This window comes from Pelophylax lessonae, assembly GCF_965119305.1.
Source record: "Pelophylax lessonae genome assembly, chromosome: 8".
Lineage (NCBI taxonomy): Eukaryota > Metazoa > Chordata > Amphibia > Anura > Ranidae > Pelophylax > Pelophylax lessonae.
Window position 1 is genome coordinate 150,735,282 of NC_138775.1, and position 21,424 is coordinate 150,756,705.

Consider the following 21,424-nt stretch of genomic DNA (forward strand, 5'->3'; position numbering starts at 1 on the left):
GCAGCCGGTCCGTCCAGCGATGAAGACAGAGATTTATCGCACGTAATTCCAGAATGTTGATCGGAAGGGAAGACTCTCCCTCCGACCAAGTCCCCTGGGCAGACAGAACGCCCAGAACACCACCCCAGCCCGACAGGCTGGCATCCGTGGTGATCACCGTCCACGAGATAGGACGAAACGACTTGCCCCCGGACACCATCGGGGACTGGAGCCACCACAGAAGGTCTCTTCTGGTGCGATGACTCAACGAGATCTGAAGATCCAGAGATTGAGGTCGCCCGTCCCACTTGGACAGGATCTCCGCTTGGAGACCCCGCGTGTGGAACTGGGCGAAGGGAATCGCCTCGAAGGCCGAGACCATCAATCCCAGACATCTCATGCACGTCCTTAAAGACGAGTGCGGAACGTCCCTGACTTCCTCCTGAAGAGTTTTGAGTTTGTCTTCCGGCAGGAAGACCTTCGCTTGTACCGAGTCCAGAATCATTCCCAGGTAGGGAAGACGAACCGACGGACTCAGCGTCGACTTTGGAAAATTTATCGTCCAACCAAACTCCTGTAGAGTTTGCATCGTGACAGACAGGTCCTCCTCCAGACCCTGGCTGGTCGCAGACCGAACCAGGATGTCGTCTAGATACCCCAGGACAGAAATGCCCTGGGCCCTCAACAATGCCAGAACCGGTGCAAGCACCTTGGTGAAGACCCGCGGAGCCGAGGCGAGACCAAAAGGCAACGCCACGAACTGGTAGTGATCCTCCGCAATGGCGAATCGAAGGTACCTCTGGTGACCTTCGAAAATGGGGATGTGAAGGTACGCATCCTTCAAATCGATGGAGGCCATGAATTCCCCCGGAACCAGGGCAGCCACCACCGACCGCAGGGATTCCATGCGGAACTTGCGAACCCGCACAGAGCGGTTCAGAGCCTTCAAGTCCAGAATTGGACGAACCTTGCCCTCCTTCCTGGGCACGGTGAACAGATTGGAATAAAACCCCCGAAATCTGTCCCGATGAGGCACCGGAACCACCACTCCCTGAGCCCTCAGGTCCCACACCGCCAGGTGCAGGTCCCGCAAACGCTCTGGAGACAGTTGAAGATTTGAGGGAAAAAATCTGCTCTCCGGCCGAGAGAGAAACTCGATCTTGTAACCAGATCGAACGATTTCCTGAACCCATCTGTCCCGCACACGGGCCAACCAGGGCTGAAGAAAACCGAGCAAGCGTCCCCCCACCCCAAAACTGGGTGAGGGCGCCCCTTCAGGCCGCACTGTTATGGGCTGCAGATCCGGATTGGCCGGACTTCTGTTTACCAGACCAGGGCTTCTTCTGAGAGCCTTGACCTTTGAACGGCTTGCCCTTGTAGTGCGGCCGAAAGGCACGAAAAGACCCCTGAGGGGGCCGAAAATTAGCATGCTTCTTCCCAGAAGCTCCCTTAGCTTTGGGGAAATGGGGCAAGAGAGTGCTCTTACCCCCGGTGATCCCCTTAATCAACACATCCAGGGACTCCCCAAAAAGGCGAGACCCATCATAAGGCAGATTGGCTAAGGTCTTACGTGAAGACTGGTCCACCGACCAACATTTTAACCAAATCAGGCGGCGAGACAACACCGCCACACTGTGCACACGTGCAGCCAACGGAACCAGGTCCAGGTCCGCATCACACAGATACATGACACCCTGGTGGATTTGATCCACCATATCCAGGGTCGCTGGTGAGGCCGAATCGGCCACTAGGACGCGCCTAAGCATCTGCGTCCAACTTGCGATCGCCTGGGCCGCCATGAGAGAAGCAAACAGAGCCTTAAGCATAGAACCCGTAACAGAATAAGTATGACGGGCAAGAGACTCTAGTCTCCTATCCGTGGCGTCACGGAACACAGGGGAATCCTCTGCCGGAATCGCAGTGGCTTTGTTTAAAACCGCAATTGCGTGATCCACTGGGGGTGGCACACACCACCTTTCATCAGTGGAAGGCGAGAAAGGATAACGCAGCTTGAATCTACTTGGTACAGCAAAAGGTTTGCGTAGATTGCGCCATTGTTCCTTGACAGCGCGCTGAAAATCATCATTGCAGGGAAAAACCTGCGGCGTCCTGCGTTTTCTCTGCGTCCCATAAGCCGCCAAAGCGGCGGGGGGACACACCTCATCCTGCAAACGCAGCGTTTGCTTTATGGAAGCAATCAACTCATCCATGATTGCAAGCTCTTCAGGCGAGCCAGGGGGAGAATTATCAACCCCCTCAACTTCAGCCTCCACCTCAGACCCTATTAGATCAAGAGAGGAGCGGGACCCCGATAAGGAGGCCCCCGCCATAACAGCCCTATCACCTTCACCCTCAGAATCAGAGGAAAGAGCAACTCTGGGCCTTTTAGTAGATTGAGCAGCCACCAGCATCTGCACCTGAGCAGCAAGGCCAGCCACAATAGTGGCCAAATCCCCCCCTGGGGGGGAGACAGCGGACCCCTGGCTTTCCACCAAGGCTGTAGGAAATTTTCCCTCCTGAGAATCCATTGCCCCTGTAATGCCAGACAACAAAGGGTTAACTGCCCCTTTCAAGCAAGTGCAGCCCACCGCACCACACTCAAGCACAATAAGACCCCCACAGGGAATATGCAAACTGAACACAGGCAATGGATAGCAAGAACAGAAGGGTAAAACCTGAGGAGACCCTCGCCGCTGCTGCTGCCTCGATCGGTGTTCCTGGAAAGAGGAAGTGATGCTGCCAGGGCGCTCTATGTAAGCCTATGGAGGCTACAAGAAAATGGCCGCCATGCATGTAAAACATGCGGCCGGAGCGGGTGTAGGCAAAATGGCGCCGAAACCGCCGCTCCACAGTGCAGTAAAAAACACACATTACATTCCAGCATCAGAATACATGTCAGATCGCCGCAGCGATCGCTGTATAGTGCCCAAACATGCCAAAAAACATGCCCCACAGCACACAGCTTCACACACTGATCAGCCTGACACAGACAGTGTCACACATCTCCCCCCCCCCCCTTGCAGCCCACAGCATGCAGCCGAGAGATAGGGAGACAAGCAGTGTGATTAAAGGCAGGTTACACAGTCCCAGACTGACACCCCCCCAGACAGACAGGTCCCCACATAAATACACTTACCTCACATGGCGTGGGGGACCCGCACAGGCGAACAAGCCGCTGCACATGAGGCAGGGAGAGTCGCATTCAAGACGCACAAAATGGGGGTTAAGAAACCGCACAGCGTCCAGTGAGGTAGCCACCTCACCAATCATCCCTGCACCGAACAGGGATGGGTCGTTCACTGTGCCAGGAGCGTTACCTGGCTGAACGCTCGATGGCAGACTGGGAAGCCACTGACCCACGACCTGCGATCAGGGGGATCAGCCCGAGACCCAGTCTGCGTGATCCTCTTCATCCGAAGAACTAACTAATGCTGACAAAAATAACAGCTAAGTAAAGGTAGAGAGAAAACTCAAACAAAATTTTAAAAAGAAGAAAGAGTCTGGGGCAGAAAGCCCCAGCACAGAAAAAGCCAGCCACTCCTGACAAGCTAGACATTAAAACTGAGATATGGTTGCAGGAAGTAGGAGGGTATTGACTGAGGGGACCACCCCTTGAGGGTGGGATATGTTAAAAGCTTTATTGTTAACATATTCTGTTGCCTAGCTACTCCTTCGGAGCAAAGTCTAATACCCCATATGTGACGAATATGAAGAGGCGGCGACTGTCGGAGGACGTAAGAGAAACAAGGTTTTTAAAAAAATGTCTAAAGGATTATTTATGTTAAAGCTGATCACTTTAACATGTTTATCTAAAATACATCAAAAAATAATTTCCCTTTAGGAGAACACATGTGCAGTTGAAATACGTACAGATGCATTACCCCTTTATCCTACAAAAGAAATTATTCATGATTGTGGCCCAAAGCTGGTACTAAACAGATCTACCAATGTGGTGCCTACCACAACCATTTCTACTACAGGTTTCCTTCAGCATTGGTATTCTCAAGAACAAATGATATGTCTGTTTATGAAAGGGTCTATCTGGCTCAAGACTACTGCCAGTTATCAGACAGCTGTACTCTTAAAACTGGGCATACATGGGCCAGTTTTTTCATTCTGACAGAGAGTTTAACAAAAAACATTGACTCAATTCTCCCCTCCACACATTTGAGGTGTATGAGGGAAATCATCCCCGCTGTGTTATTTATTCTGACAGTGGGGAGACTTTCCCGCTGTAAGAACACACTGATCAGTGCTGCAGTCTATTGCCTTCGGTGATCGAGTGGCTTTTTTCCATCAAGGAGGTTGAACAGAAGTAGATTGGTAGATCAACTTCTGTTCAATCACATTGGCTATACATGGATCGAAATTCGTACGGTCCCAGGGAGGGGGACACTGCTTGAATTTCAGCCAATTCCTGCTAAATCAGCCAAAGTTCGAGTTTTGGGTGGCCAAGTGGTAAATTGTCAGCTGACAGTGACTGCATCCAATTAGAAGCAGTCACCGTTTGGGTATTCAGTAGCCACAGGTCCCACTGGCTGCTGAACACTATAGCTAACAGAGGAAATTCTATAAAAGGAGAAGTTCACTTTTGAAAGAAATAAACATATGCACATTTTATTTCAGGAAAAAAAAGAAAAAAAAATGTGCATTTTTTTTTTCTTTTTTTTAGCAGCCTGGAAAGCATTACACCATTGATCAGCACATCACAGATGTCATGTAGGTCTCCTGCAGACTGTCAGTGTGAGCTGTCTGCCTGTCTGCCCTATACATTGTATGGCCAGGCAGTTTCACACTGCAAGAAGACTCAATGAACTACTATAGCGCTCAACAGCGCTGTGGTAGTTAATTGAGAACTACAAGCCAACAGCTGCAGGAACTTCTCCGGTACTGCTGTCACAGGGAGAGAGAGCAGCTGGGAGCTGCTGAAGTGGGAACAGCTTACATGTAGTAGCAGAATAAAAATAGAAAAATAAATGGAGACAGATAAATGCCTCTAAGACACAACAAAGACACAGTCAAAACAGAAAATATTAGGAAATGCCTAAAGGCATACCTCAAACACTGGTATTCCAGTAAAGCGACTGAGTGCAGCAAACTCAAGGATGAGGGTTCCTGCGCATGCAGTACATGTGTCAGTTTCTGTGCCCGTTCGTGCCTCTGGTCTTCGAACTCCAAACTTCAAATTAACCTTGCAGGAATGAGAGCACATTATATATTAACTAAGTATGGTAAATAATGTAATTCTAAATACATTCATGATTGGGGGACAGTCCCCCTAATGAGCATAATGATCATATCAAATTTTTCAGGATATGAAGGTGTCAATACTTAAAAACTTTTAAACAGCTTTGCTCACAAAATTTGTCTTAAAATTTTCATATGCTTTTTACAGGAAACAAAGATTTTATTTGATAAAAGGTTTTATGAAACTCTACCTGTCTCTTATTTGCAGGAGAAGTCACATGGACAAGAGGAATGCAATTTCTAAATGTTTACTGTAAAGCTTTTCATAAATGAATACCACTGCATAAAAAAAGGTGTATACATATGTGGTGAGTACAATACTGGTCTATGGTCAATAATCAAGAGTGTATGTTACTGACTTAAGGGTATCATAATTGTATTAATATCACGCTACAAAGTTCAATGGGTGTCACGTAAGGATTATATTATATATATATATATATATATATATATATATATATATATATATATATATATATATATATATATATATATATATATATATAAAAATTAAAATAGCTTTACTTTGGCTATGGGCAGTCTCAGGAGGTATACTCCCCCGCTCTGCTATAGGTACTCCATTTTGTTAGAAGCAGTATCAGAAGAATTACAACTCCATAGAGGGGTAGGTGCTGTGTCCATCAATGAACATCAGAGAAATGGATTTTACGGTAAGTCAAAAATCCCATTTTCTCTTTCCTTCATTGACGCACATAGCTCCTGATTGTCTTGACCATTGGGACATCCCAAAGTAGTGTTAAACATGAGTGGTGGGAACAGCAAGAAAAAATTCCCAAGGCTAAACTGTAGCCAACCAGGTAACAGGAGCTCAACCAAAACAACTGGAGCCCACTTGAAACAGTACAGCCCCAAAGAGGCAACAAGCCCCCTAAACAGCAGCCTGCAAAACCTTGTGGCCAAAAGAGGCATCTGCAGATGCCAACACATCTACTTTATAAAATTTTGTAAAAGTGTGCACCGACAACCAAGTAGCCACCTTGCACATCTGTGTTACTGACGCCTGATGACAGAAGGCTCAAGAAGCAGTGAGCACCCACAGGAAAAGGAGGAACCTGACCCTTAAATCGAATAGGCCTGAGTCACCAGCTGTCTGAGCCATCAAGAAATGGTCGCAGATAAAGCAGATAGTCCTTTTCGAGGCCTATCTGTAAGCACAAAATGTGAGATTGACTTCCTAAAAGACACTGTAGCAGCCAGGTACACCTGAAAAGCCCAAACCACATCCAGGGAATGCAATGCAATTTCCTTAGGATGTTTTGGCCTGGGACACAGGGAAGGCAACACAATGTCCTCCTTCAGATGGAAAACAGAGACAACCTTTGGAAGGATAGAAAGGGGAGAAGAACCACCTTCTCTTTGTAAACCACCAAATAAGGGGAACGACAAGACAATGCCGCCAATTATGACACCCTGAGTGCAGAGGTAATAGCCACCAAAGAAGGCCACCTTCTGGGATTGCGTAAACAGGGGAATCTCCTGAATTTTTTCAAAGGGAGGCATCTGTAGAGCTGAAAGATGAGATCCCAAGGCAGGAGTAGGGACCGCACTGGTGGAGTCAAATGTCAAATCCCCTGAATAAAAATACGCACCAGAGAGTGCGTGGCCAAGCATTGTTGACAGAAGACCGCCAGGGCCAACACCTGGCCCTTAATGGTACTCAAGACCAACTTCTGCTAAACCCCCCGTTGAAAGGAAGGTCAAGAGCCAAGCCACAAAAAAAGAGCGAGGGTGAACACCAAGTGACTCACACCATGAAATGTACGCTTTCCACGCACGATGGTAGATCTTCCTGGAAGTAGACTTCCTAGCTTTCAGTAGAGTAGAAGTCATCGACCCAGACAAACCTCTATCCTTCAGCATCTGGCTTTCAACAGCCAAGTCGTCAAAGCCAGCGACTGTGAAGCAGGATGGAAGATTGGGCCTTGGGACAGCAGAACCTCCCTGAGAGGTAGTCTCCAAGGGGTGTCGGCGTACCTGGACCGGCGTGACCAATCTGGAGCCACTAGAATGACCGGAATTCCTTCTACCTCAATTCTGTGCAAGAGCCTTGGCAGGAGCTTGAGAGAAGGGAAGGCGTAAATCAGACTATACTGGCCCCAGGGGGCCACCAGCGCGTCTGTGGCATCCGCTAGCAGATTCTGTGACTGTGCCACAAACCTGTGCACCTTCCTATTAAGCTGGGACACAAACAGTTCCACCTTCACCTCGGGGGTGCCCCACTGTAGACACATCTAATGAAACCCCTCCGGATGAAGGGACCACTCCCCTTTGTCGAACGCCTGCCGACTGAGATATACGCCTGCCAATTTTCCACCCCTGGAATGTGTACAGTGGAGAGAGCCGAACAAACCGTTCTGCCCACCAAAGAATGCTGCCAATACACTTCTTGTTCCACCCTCGTGATTGACATAAGCCATGGCCGTGGCATTGTCCAGCTGGATTCGCACCGGACACCCCTGAAGGCGATCCGTCTAGCAATTCAGGCACAGCCTGATCGCGAGTCTGGGCTCTTCCAATGTTCAAACTCTGAGCGGAGTCCCAACCCTGGACACCTCCCCACCCAGACAGACTGGCATCCGTGGTAACCACTGTCCAATACAGGGGAAGAAAAGATTTGCCCTGGCGAAGAGCTGGAGAGTGAAGCCACCAGATCAGAGACCCTTTTGTTTTTCAGCTCAGCTGGATTGGATTGTCTAGAGACTTTGGACACTTGTCGCATTTGGCCAAGATCTCCCTTTGCACAGTTCCATACGAGGTCCTTGCAAACGGGACCGCCTCGAAGGTAGAAACCATCAGGCCTAGCACCCTCATGCAAGTCCGGAGGGATGACCAGCTGCTGGACAGCAAAAGATGAAACACAGCATGCAACTTCAGGAGTTTGTCCAGAGGAAGGAACACTCTGGCTGGAGCCGAGTCCAGAGTGAGACCCAGATAGTTCTGTTTTGTGTAAGGAATCAGAGCAGCCTTCTATAAAATCAGAAGCCAGCCAAACTCCCTCAGAGTCGGTATAGTGATGTCCACGTTGTCCATCAGAGCAGTAGGAGAATCCTCACAAGAGAAGGTCATCTAGATAGCCCAGCACTGCGATCCCTGACTGGCATAACAATGCCAGGGCAAACACCTTTGTGAAGACCCGAAAAGCAAAGGCGAGACCAAAGGGTAATGCCACAAACTGATAAAATGTTCCTCTCCCACGGAAAAGCAGAGGAATCATTGGTTACAGACACAGATTAGAATGTGTAAGTAGGCATCCTTAAATGTCGATAGAGGCAAGAAAATCCCCCCGATGCAGGGATACCACCACCGTGCGAATAGACTCGATTAGGAACTTCTGTACCAGCAAAAAGCAGTTCAGAGCCTTGAGATCCAGAATTGGCACCTTACCTTCTTTCTTTGGGACTGTGAACAGGTTTGAATCGGAACAATCACCTCTTGAAGCAACAGGTCTTCCACCGCCCCAAAGAGGGCTTGCAATCTGTCCAGGGACAGACGCACATTGGAAGGAAAGAACCTTTCCGGAGGGTAAGAACAAACACTTTGTGGACCCACTTGTGTTGCACCAGGGAAGTCCACAGGTCCAGAAACCAGCAAAGACATCCCTCTCAGCCCAGGCACGGGTGAGAGTGTACCCTTATGCAGAAGGAGCCTCGTCTGTGGGTCTGGAGAAACCGGCTTTGGACTTGCCAGACCAAGGCCGCTTGGATCACCAAAGAGGTCTTTAAAGGCTTTGCACCCATGTCAGCCAACCCTGAGGGACGAAAAATCTTCCTGTGAGCCAAGAAGGACGGGCGACGTCTGCGACGAGGTTCCTTACCCTTAACTAGCCTGAGGAAGAAAGGTGCTCTTTCCCCCCAGTGAGACTCTTAACGAAGTCATCAAGGGTAGCTCCAAACAGGCGATCTGCTTGAAAAGGAAGATCAGTTAAGGCTTTTTTAGAGGTCTGGTCTGCCGACCAACATTTGAGCCACAAAACAAACCTAAGAACCACTGCCTAAACAGACAGACAGTCTAGAAAGCAGGGGAGCCGCATCCAAAGAGGCATCACAAATAAACTGCAGCCCTTGGACTAAATGGTCAGTAAGCTCAGCAAAGGCAGGGGAAAGCTGCTCACCCTCCAGGTTACAGCTTAAAAGCTTAGCCCACTTGTTCAGAGTTTATGAAACCAGGGCAATGGTGAAGACCAGTCTATTGGGTTATACTGCCAAGCCAACCAGAGCGAACATACTGCGGGCCACAGCCTCCGGCTTTCGGTCAGCCGAATCCTTAAAAGTCAGCGGTTCTTCTACCGGAATAATGCTTGCCTTATTCAACCTGGAAACCAGAGGATCCACCACTGGTGGTACAGTCCATTTCATAGGGAGTGACTCTTCAAAGAGGTACCTCATAGCGAATCGCTTAGGGACCACAAAAGGGACGTTTTGAGCATTCCCACTCTTTTGAGACTAATCTGTCAAAATAGGCAGGAAACGAAAATACCTTTGCAGTTCTAGATGGCTTGTAAATGCCAAAGGGAATCGGGCCTCCGCCGCAGCTGCGTCCTCAATTTTTAAAGTCCCAGAAGGCTGCACAGTAATGGCCGCTATTGATTTCAATACAGGACTAACGAAAAATGCCAGCCACGGCTACACAAACATGGCCGCCAGCCTATACAGCAAATAGGCTACAACAAAATGGCGGCTCCACAAGGCTCCCAGGGACTCAGGAGGGATCCCTAGGGCCCAGGCAAGACAAAGATCCAGAAGGGGGGGCCATGGCAGGAGACTCCACCAGGTATAGTCCGGTCACCGACAGCGCACCCCCCCCCCCCCCAACCCCATCGCCAGTACAACACCCTGTCCGAGCTCCAGGAGGTAGCCAGACCACTATACAACCCCAGTATAGGTGGAAGGGGGATGAGGGGATAGATGACCAACAGGACCATCAGACTCAGGAAGAGGGCCTAACAGAAAGGAGGGGAACCTGGAGGTCCGACCGTCCCAGGGAGGGGCCTGCGTCCACCCCAAAACCCTCCAGGGGGAGAGGGGGGAGGTCAATTACTCACCCTACCAGGCGGGAACCACTTCAGACAAAACCTTCTCGCCATCTAAATAGGTTGGTCTCGGGCTGCAACACAGGCCGTGACCCGGTCGTTCGTATGTGACCTCGCGAGACACTTAACTCGCAGACCAGCCCCCGTCTGGTGGAGCTATGTCGCGGCCAACCTAGCACGGAGCTGAGGTCTGCGCGCACTTGCTGGCCAGACTGGGGTAACCACTGGATCTAGATTAGCCAGCCTAATCGAGTCATTTTGGTCAAAGTCACTTTTATTCAAGCAACATTCTAACACTGCCCACATTAGGACATAAAAAGAAAAACAAAAATGTGCGATTTTTCGACTGAAACATGAACAATTAACAATGCTATGTATTAAAATTGCATTGTGTACACCTCCCTAATGTGTTAAATTAAATTATGTGGACTTCTAACCACTGCAGATCAATTGGCTATGAAAGTTTTCTGAATAGATAGACATACTCTTGGATAAGGAAGACCACTTGTAGTGTTGAAAGCCGGAAGGAGTTTGTAACCAAGCTCCTTAGCCATATGTAGGAGTTCATCATTGTACCAAGTCATTTGTTGTTCTTTTTCTTTCAGCATCAGAGCAACAGAGTGTCCACCAAGGAGGCCGCTGAAATATAGGAATAAATAATGATCGGGTGCAAAAAAAAAATAAATAAAAATAAGAAACAATTTACTATATATTTACATACATACATACATACATACATACATACGGAAATGTACAGCCAAACCAGTTCTAATGAGGGGGATGAAAAGGAACCCACTGTTCCTTTATTGATCTGCACTCTCAAAATAATAAACCTCCTATTTTGAGAGAATAATGAGTGAGACATGTAGTACCTTGTTTTAAGGTGCCAATACAATGCTATATGCACCACCATTCCTCTGTACATACTCAATATCCATATATATATATATATACACATATATACATACACACACATATATTTTTTTTTTTTTTTTTTTTTATGAAAATGTATATTTGCATTGTTTTCAGCAAAGCTAAATACTAAACTCCACTTTGTTTCCATTTAGTCAAAACACTGGGGATGATTGATGATAAGTGGAACAAAGTAAGAAGGAAACATTGTAGAACGCAACCTACTTTCAGTTTTTTGGTTTTTTTTTTTATTTATTAGATGAAACCTAAGGCTGCATTCACATTTTCGTGTAGTGGAAACCCACGTCCCTTCTTATGTTTTTGCATACATCTCCACTCGTACATAGGGCATATTCACTTGAATGGGTTGCCCTACACGCCAAAAAAGCTCCAGAACTTTTTCGGGTGTGGAGACGTTTTTCGCTGCATGCTTGCTAGGGAACAAAATTCTCAATTGTGAAGCATGCTTGGGGTGCCATTAATCATTAATGGTATAGCAAGTGTGACATGCGTTTGCAGTGCATTTCCAAGACACAAGGCAAAACTGCGCTTTGTTGTGCATTCCGGCACAAGAGTGAATGGAGCCTAAGTGGTTGAAAATTAAGATCTCTATTATCATGCTGCGTGTCTGCGCTTGCGCATGTTGTTTAAAGCAGTAGTATACTCCGCTTTATACAATAATATAAATACATAATAATAAATATATAATAAGGATTACCTGTAGGTAAAATTAATATCTCCTAAACCTGCTCGGTTTAGGAGATATTCACCTTGCATGCAGCCGCTGCCACCAGTGGCGCATGCGCTCTGAAGGTCTGGCGTATCTTGTCGGACCTTCAGAGCTCCTTGCCGGAAAGTGCACACGCGCGGGAGTGACCTCATCGCGGCTCTGGTCACTCACAGAGCCGGAGAACCCGGGAAGAGACGCCAAGGGAACGTCACCTCCCTCAGCGGTGTCCGGGCGATCGTGTGGGGGCTTCGTTCTAAGGTAGTGTTTCTCAGCTCCGGCCCTCAGGGCACTTAAACAGGCCAGATTTTAAGTATTACCTTGGGGGAGATGCAGACTAGAATACTGCAATCACTGAGCAACAAATTATATCACCTGTGATGCATTTCAGTTTTCTTGCAAACCTGGCCTGTTAGTGTGCCCTGAGGACCGGAGTTGAGAAACACTGTTCTAAGGCAAGTATTTCATAATGTGCTAGTATGCGATGCATACTAGCACATTATGCCATTGTTCTGCATGTTTTTTTTTCTCCACAGGGGATACAGCCGCTTTAATGTACAGTAATTATTTCAAAACTAGAAGCCCAAATAAGCCAGAACGATATTTTAATTATAGATCACTAATCATTTTCTTTATCTTTACACAATTTCAGCACCAGAACATTCCTGCCACAGTTCCAGAGGAGATTGGAGTTTGTTCCCACTAGTGCTGCATTCACCATAATGTAAAAGGACATAAAATATTGCTGTAGAAAATCTTGGAAGTTTACACTTACCCCAAAACTCGAATGTTTGTTTCAAATACAGAAACCACAATATCATTATCCAAGTTAACATCATGAATTACTTTTCGGACAGCATCTTCAAATTCCTGGGTTTTGTTTAGCACCTAAAAATAAAATGATGATGCTAAGAAAATCCGATATGCATATATGGTCAGAAGTTTTGAAATGGACAAAAAAACAGCAAAAGCAGTACCACCCGTACAAGAGCGAACAAAAAAGAAGAAAAACCAAACAAACAGATGTACAGTATTCTTTTCAGACCAAGTTATAGACACATCATAAACTTACCACTAGAGTATCCAAAGTATCAATTAAAGTGAGAGAAAATCTGCAGAATGAAAGAATAAAGAAGCCATTTATAAAAGGGTAATATACAAACACACAAATGCAAGTTAGTCTGTTCAATTTGGTCTAAAATAAGAGAGCAGCTCAGCTCACATCGCTGTGGAAAGACATGAAACAAGAAAAGATTAAAGTAGAACTATAAAACTTTTTTTCCCATTTTGGATAGAGCTATGAAGGGTTATTATATAACCCCTAACAGAATTATTTTGCCATCTGTGTCCCACTGGGGACAAGTGAAAGAGATTTCACTTCACTGCCTGTCCCATAGCCAAACAGGAAGTGAGAGGAAATCCCTGAAAATTAAAAGGAATTCTCTGGGGACCCCCAGATCACCAGAACTAGTGCCCCTATTGGAAAATTTCCCCTCCATTACTTTTCTGGGGACAAACCGAAATGTGAGATTTTCTTTTACTTTCAATGATAATGGTAAACAGGACAAATAAAGAGGGTGAATCTCGGGGGCAAAGACAGCAATAAAAACTGACAAGTGTTCCAATTCTTCACTCTATCCAAACAAAATAGTTTTGCCTTTTGTTATACTTTAACTAAATCACAGCAGAAAAGAAAACCCCTTTAGCTCCTTTCACACGGGCGCACCACCCGACGGAGTCCGTTCTGCTCAGTGGGGGATCGATACGCCGATCCCCGATGAGCAGGCGGATGACAGCTCAGTCTCCGCTCTGTGTGCAGAGATGGAGCTGTCAGAGCTCCGATGTCCTCTATGGGGAAATCGGATGAGAATGGACCGCCTGTTCTCATCTGATCCCATCCGATCCTCCAGACGGATGAAAAATATGGTTTCCATGGGTCGGATTTCATGGACAGGATCGGATCGGATAGCAGCGGGTGTCAGCGGAGATGTCTCCATGCATCCCTATGGGGCAGCGGGTGTCAGCGGAGCATCCGATCAGGTCCGCCTGAAAAAACTGACAGGCGGATCGGATCACCCATGTGAAAGGGGCCTTTGTCTTCAGACATATTAGAGAAATAAATACAACACTCAAAATGTACTTACCTATATAGACCGTGATATGTGTTTTTTTTTTGTAAGCCAGCATGATAACATAGTAATGACCCCATTCACATCTGAGTGATTTGAAGCACACTTCCCAAACCAGACCCAACATCAAGATTCACATTAAATTCAACTGTTCCAGTTCACCCCGAGCATAGTCTTGCCTTGACGCTTGTCACTCAAAAATGTACACGAGCCTCTCAGCATTTTTCGGCCCTTATAAACTTCAATAGGAGTACCTAAAAGCTCATAACGTGCATTTTTTCATGCATTTTTTTGCTTCTCTTCCTAGTAATTAGTATTTCATTGGCACCTGCAGCGCAAAAGGGAATGTGCAATATATAATCAATTCAAGGATCCACCTAGGACTCCTTTAAATTCCTCTAGACTCCTTTTCAGTAACACAGCATGTGCAGTTCCACAATCACATAAAAGAAAGTGTCTCAGTGTAGTACCATTTAAAAATGTAATATTAAAAACATTCCAAAAACACTCACATTGTATACAGAGTGCTTACAATTGTGCTTATAAGTTTACATACCCGGGCAGAATTAATGATTTCATTTTTCAGAGATTATGAATGATAAACACAAAAACTTCTCTTTCACTGGTGGTTAAGGCTCGTACACACTATAAGAAAACCGGGCGAACATTTTCGTCCAAAGAATTTTCGTACAATTTTCGTACAGTGTGTACAGAACTTTCTACAGACGATTCAGAATTTTCGTACGAAAATTCCCGAAGGGACAAACTCCAAAATTTTTCTCGTAAAGGGAAAACAAACAATTTTCGTTTAATGTGTACTGTTTTCGTACGATTTTTGTACAAGAAAAAAAAAAACAGAAAAGAAAGACTGCGCGTGATCAGAAAAAAGAAACAAAAAAAAAAGGCTTTGACGTACGACAATTTTTCGTTCATCGGTTCCGATTTGCTGTGAAACGAGGAAAATCGGACAATCTTTCGCCCGATTTTTTTATAGATTGTACCCTACTTTAGTGTTTGGCTGAAGCCATTTATTATCAGTCAACTGTGTTTAAATCATGACAACAGAAACTACCCAAATGACCCTGATCATAAGTTTACATACCCTGGTGATTTTGGCCTGATAAAATGCACACAAGTTGACACAAAGGGATTTGAATGGCTATTAAAAAGGTAACCATCCTCACCGGTGATCTGTTTGCTTGTAGTGTGTGTGTGTGTGTGTGTGTGTGTGTGTAAAAGGTCAATGAGTTTCTGGATTCCTGACAGACCCTTGCATCTTTCATCCAGTGCTGCACTGACGTTTCTGCGTTCTGAGTCATGGGGAAAGCAAAAGAATTGTCAAAGATCTGCGGGGAAAGGTAGTTGAACTGTAGAAAACAGGAAATGGATATAAAAAGATATCCAAGGAATTGAGAATGCCAATCAGCAGTGTTCAGAATCAAGAAGTGGAAAATAAGGGGTTCTGTAAACCAAACCACGGTCAGGTAGACCAACCAAAGTTTCAGCCACAACTGCCAGGAAAATAGTTTTGGAAAGAAAAACCCACAAATAACTGAAAACATGTGGTGTGGCTGTTTTAAGATGCACAATAAGGAGACACTTGAAGAAAGATGGGCTGCATGGTCGAGTCGCCAGAAGAAAGCCATTACTACGCAAATGCCACAAAGTATCCCGCTTACAATACGCCAAACAGCACAGAGACAAGCCTCAAACCTTCTGGCACAAAGTCATTTGGAGTGATGAGACCAAAATTGAGCTTTTTGGCAACAACCATAAACGCTACATTTGGAGAGGAGTCAACAAGGCCTATGATGAAAGGGACACCATTCCTACTGTGAAACACGGAGGTGGATCCCTGATGTTTTGGGGAGGTGTGAGCTACAAAGGCACAGGAAATTTGGTCAGAATTGATGGCAAGATGAATGCAGTATGTTATCAAAATATACTGGAGGAAGAGTTGCATTCACCAGCCCGGAAGCTGTGCATTGGACGTACTTGGACATTCCAACATGACAATGATCCTAAACACAAGGCCAAGTAGACCTGTCATTGGCTACAGCAGAATAAAATGAAGGTTCTGGAGTGGCCATCTCAGTCTCCTGACCTCAATATCATTGAGCCACTCTGGGGAGATCTCAAAACGTGCAGTCCATGCAAGACAGCCCAAGAATTTACAAGAACTGGAAGGAAGAATGGACAGCTTTACCATCTGAGAAGATAAAGAGCCTCATCCACAAATACCACCAAATACTTCAAGTTGTCATTGATGTTAAAGGGGGCAATACATGGTATTAGGAACTGGGGTTTGTAAACTTTTGATCAGGGTCTTTTGGGTAGTTTCAATTGTGATTAGGATTTAAAAAGAGCAAACACAGTAAAACACAGAAGTTTCAGCCAAACCACTAACCAGGAGTGAAAGAAAAGTTTGTGTTACCATTCAAATTGTCTGAAAAATGACCAAGAAATCATAAATTATGCCAGGGTATGTAAACTTATGAGCACAACTGTATAGCGGTATAACTCTTGTTAGCTAATGCTGCTGTCTCCCGTGGCGGACCGGATTCCCGGCTTCCTAGTACGAACTCGCACTTGATCAGCCGAGCGTGACGTCACTGGCTCCTCTAATCGAGTACGATCTTGTACTGAAGCCATGAAGCTGGGGAGCCAGTCTGCCATGAGAGACAGCGGCATTAGTTGACACGAGTTACACTGCTTATGCACTCTCTATACAATGTAAGTGTTTTTGGAATGATTTTAATATTACATTTTAAAATGTTACTACACTACGAGACACTTTCTTTCATGTATGTGATCGTGGAGCTGCACATACAGTGCTACTAAAAAGGAGTCTAGAGGAACTTAAAAGGAGCTCTAGGTGGATCCTTGAATTGATTTTATATTGCACATTCCCTTTGTGCTGCAGGTGAGCAGCCATTGCACACAGAGGTGTTTTTTGGTGAAAAGAATTCAGCACAATGAGCTATGTCTTTATTAAGGAGCACCGCACAAATTTGGTTTGGAGTCACTTATCACTTGAAGATACTACATAAGAAGCACTTTGTTAAATGTACAGACTCATGAATTTTTGTTGACTGCATTTTTGTGCATTTATTATATCTACATATATATTGTTTGTCACATGACAGTTATTTCATTTGATGCCTTTTTCATCTATTTGTGATGATTATCATGATGTTTTACCATTATGAGTAGCACACCACTTTCCTTCCAATTTTTTGCAAAGCAAGTTATAGGAGTATTTGTAATTGGTGGGAGCAGCAACTCACTTAGTATTTTAGTTATTACACAGTGCCTGTAACAGCGCACCTTTTTCTTTATTTATTTGGTATACATTTTCTAGAATATTGCCTTTGCCATGTGCAACACCTGAAAGGCAGGGGGAGCTTTGAGAACTGAATGCATGGCTAAAGAAAAAGTGTAAATCTGGCCATATATAGTTCAAATCTTGGTTAGATCAGAAGCGACCGGAAGAGATTCAATCCATCTATGGACAGGCTTATTGCACCAAAGTTGATCCATCGATTGACTTACAACCAGCATGTCAGATTTTTAGCATGCGATTATTGTGCAATGGTATTGCACAGAGCAAACCCTTACATCCTCTTCTGGAATCCCCCTGCTGGTGCTCTCCTTTCTACCGGGTGCCCCCCCAGCAAATACAGTGCTGAAGGTTCACCTGTGTGGGCACGCTCTCAATCCAGGAGGTGTGAATCCACCAAGTGGGGAGGTAAAAAAAAAAAAAGATTTTGGATTCTAGAACCACTTTAACTACCATGAACATTGTAACGGATCAACTGGCACCCCGACTGGGTACCTCCGTTGACGGATACTCCTAGTGCTTCCCGAGGACTCCAAGCACTCCAGACACAATAACCATCGCAGACCCCACGAACCGCTGCAGCTTGGTTGGGGGTCTCACCGTCTCCTACCCACCCTGGACCTACACAAGGCTCCAGGTTCCAGTGGGTGAAGCTCTCTTTCCCCAGAGAGGGAAGCAGGAACAAGCTCTTACAAGAGCTTGGCGATTATTCAAGGGAGTATGAAGAGCATAGCAATCCCTTGTAGTAGATTCCCCCAATGAGAGACAGAACTCTAGATTGAGGGTGAAGTAGAACGGTTTAAAATGGTACAGCTGCTCTTTTATACAGTTTCCCTCCACAAGGTTACCGCCCAGGTGAACCTTGTGGGGAATAGGACATGAAATTCACAATCCAATAAAACAGAGTTTTACACTCAATCACTCCCATACAGTGTACACAATCCCTCCCCTCTGCCTGATTACATTATCATATGCAGATGAAATTGTATACAGAAACAGAATTAACCTGAACTAATTATCTAGCCAGCTGGACAGAACAATGCAAGTCATTAACATTTAACAATCAAACAGAGAGACTAAAACAAACCACATCACAGCTCAATAGATAGACAATAGGACAAGACTGCCAAATGACTGTCTGTCTGTCTCCTACACTGAAGTACATGGAATATACATCTACGTATTGCTATGATTATTTAGGTATCACAGACTTCATGGTAACAAGCTATAGGTCTCACAGTGTAAAGTGGGCTTAAATCTTCATATTTCTTGAGAGATATTGCTGACAAATATTACTGTCCCACTTGAAGCAATCCAAACCATGAAGTATCTGTCTTTCACCCCTGGTGATGGTGAGTACCGTCACAAACAAAGTGGATACAAAAGCTAAACTGATTTTTTTTTACCTTAATGCATTCCTTGCACTAAAGAAAAAATGTTTTGGCACCATAAGGCTATGGGAAGCAGACTAGGCTGCTTTAAAAAATGTAAAACTATTAAACTGGAACAGCAAGCTTTCTCGTCCTTTAAGGTTTAACTGCAGACAGATGCTGAAAGGAAAAAAAATGCAAAACAAACACAGTTTAATATAGTTATGCATGCAGTGAGGATATGTTAAAATATTAAAGGAGCCTTACTTTCCCAAAGCATCATCTACATCTCCCCTGCTTGGTTCTTGCCCACGTATTCGGCCACGGCACGTCAAAGGCATCAGTTCATCAGCAGGATATGCATGTTGCTAGTTAGTAAGCAGAACAGATCATTAAAATATAATAATAAATAAAATAATAAAAAAAAAAAATAAATAAATAAAAAAAAACACAACCTTTTAAAAACAAAAAGAGGAAAAGCCAGTTATGATTGCCTAGCCACAAAGACTGAAAATAAACCAATCAGGTTTTTTTTTTTTTTTTTTTTTTGTATTTTTTACTCTTATGAAATATTGCATTTACTACCATCTTTTGAAAGGATCTCACTGAGAAAAAAAAATGTACTACACATCAAGGGCTTGGTGGCCTATTTTACACAAGAACTACTATTCACCCTTAACAATGGTTTTTTTCCCTTTAATATTTCAGGAAATGTACTACATCAATTGTAATGTGACTAGTGCTAGGCTGAACATGTGACTAATTACGCTTGCGGAGAAGGAAAACTGCAACTCCTCTACATGTGGTTAAACCGAAGAATTGTGATGCTGCATCCTATCAGTTAGTAGGTTAGCATTTACGGCAACACATTTTTAACATTGTAACAGTTCATTTTTAAATGTGCTAAAAGAACACATACTTGCTACATCGACAGAACTGTGTGCGGAACAACTTTGAGGATCAGCCAAGAGCAAAACATTTCAGAGTAAACTAAGTCAGTGGCTCTCTGCTCTGCCCCTCCAGCACTCACTGGGGTGCTGGGCCGTGGAGGGGGTGCAAGGGGCTGGCTCAGGCTCTCAACGGATCGCTAAGAGGCTTAGCCACTGCCAGTCCAGGCTTCAGGGTGAATACCAACCATTTGGTCGGGATCTTTCCTGAGCCTGGACTGGGTGAGTGACGTCAGACAATAGCGTACTCTAGCCCGCTGTTGGCTAAAAAAGGATCACAGGAATGCAGAACGAAATGCACTCCTTTGACCTACAGGAGATGTATAGCTAAAATAGCTTTGGCTATACTTCTCTTTAAAAGCAGAACTACACTGCATCTGAGCACCACAAACCAAAAACGCTATTGAATTAATTATTTTCAAAAGCAAACTGAACCATCCACCCATGTCTCCAGGTTTTATTTTGCTGAGAAAACTTTGAAAAACACCCCCTAGCATTTCAGGCCATGGCTATCTTGAGCAAAGGCTGGCGATTCATATAGCATTCACTTCTTGAAATCCATCTGCCTTTAGTTTAGGCATGCAGACAGGAGGGTGTGCTTAGCTGAGAAAACACCTCCTCCCGTACTGAAGTTTCTTGGGATGAGTGACATAAATTTGCCTAGGATAGGCAAAAAAGTTTAAAACATGTAAATAGGATATGGATTTTTTTTTATTTTTTATTTTCCCCATCTATTTATGAATGCTAGCAGTACAAGGATTAAAAATAGTCAATGCTGATTGAGAGAGCGAAGTTCCACTTTAAACTAGAGTGACCAGATCACACCCATGCAATCTGATTCTGCAAATTGCACAATGTTATGCAAAATTATTAACTTTTTTTTTTTTCTTTTAGAAGCTTTGCTTCTAGTGAAAACTGATGCCTAAAGGGATTGTAAAATATATTTTTTCTCTATAAAAGTAACAAATCTGTTATACCTAACTGCCCTGTGTAATGGTTTTGCACAGAGCAGCCCAGATTCTCCTGTTCTCATGTCCCTCTTCGGCTCCCCCCCCCCCCCTCCATTTCAGTGCTTCCACAGCAAGCAGCTTGTTCTGGGGGCACCCAGGCCGAGCATTGTGCATCCATGCAGACACAGAGCTGCAGTTCAGCCCCGTCCCCCCTTTCTCCCGATGGTCTAACTTTGACAGCAGCGGGAGCAAATGGTGCCCCTGCTGTGTCTTAGCCCATCAGGAGGGAGAGTCCCGGACGGCGGAGGCACTCGTGGACTTTGCTGGATTGATATGGACCTCAGGTAAGTATTAGGGGGGCTGCTGCACACAGAAGGCTTTTTATCAAAATGCATTAAGATAAAAAAAAAACCTTCTGACTTTAAAACCACTTTAAAAAGGGTAAAGTGGTTGTAAATCCCATTCATGAAATTTGAATAAAGCACATATATCTGTAATGTTTGTCACTCTCCAAAGCTCGAAGTGTAATTTCTCTCTGGTTCTTCGTTCCACTGTTATCAGCAGGAGTCATTTCTGACAAGTTCTCTAACACAAGAGATAACAGGAGTTAAAAATGTGTGTTGAGGGAGGGGGGGAGAGATAAGCATGGAGATGGTCTATTCAGACTACAGCTCTGCATATTCCTTTGTTATTCTGCCAATGAGGAGGAGGGGGGTATCCCTTTCCTCCAATCAGCTCTCACATAGGTGTAAGTTTATTAAACGGAAAAGTTT

The 21,424-nt window shown here is 44.9% G+C and overlaps 1 protein-coding gene across 2 annotated transcripts in view; it reads right to left on the bottom strand.

The window, feature by feature from the left end:
- EDEM3 (ER degradation enhancing alpha-mannosidase like protein 3) overlaps positions 1-21,424 on the bottom strand; it is a 116,971-nt gene that overhangs the window by 71,171 nt on the left and 24,376 nt on the right. For both annotated transcript variants that reach the window (XM_082265425.1, XM_082265426.1), the window contains exons 3-7: positions 19,022-19,122; positions 12,988-13,027; positions 12,691-12,803; positions 10,762-10,915; positions 5,036-5,170 (exon numbers count right to left, since the gene is read on the bottom strand). In XM_082265425.1, coding sequence (XP_082121551.1) covers positions 5,036-5,170; positions 10,762-10,915; positions 12,691-12,803; positions 12,988-13,027; positions 19,022-19,122 — 543 coding nt within the window. The remainder of the gene's footprint in view (positions 1-5,035; positions 5,171-10,761; positions 10,916-12,690; positions 12,804-12,987; positions 13,028-19,021; positions 19,123-21,424) is intronic.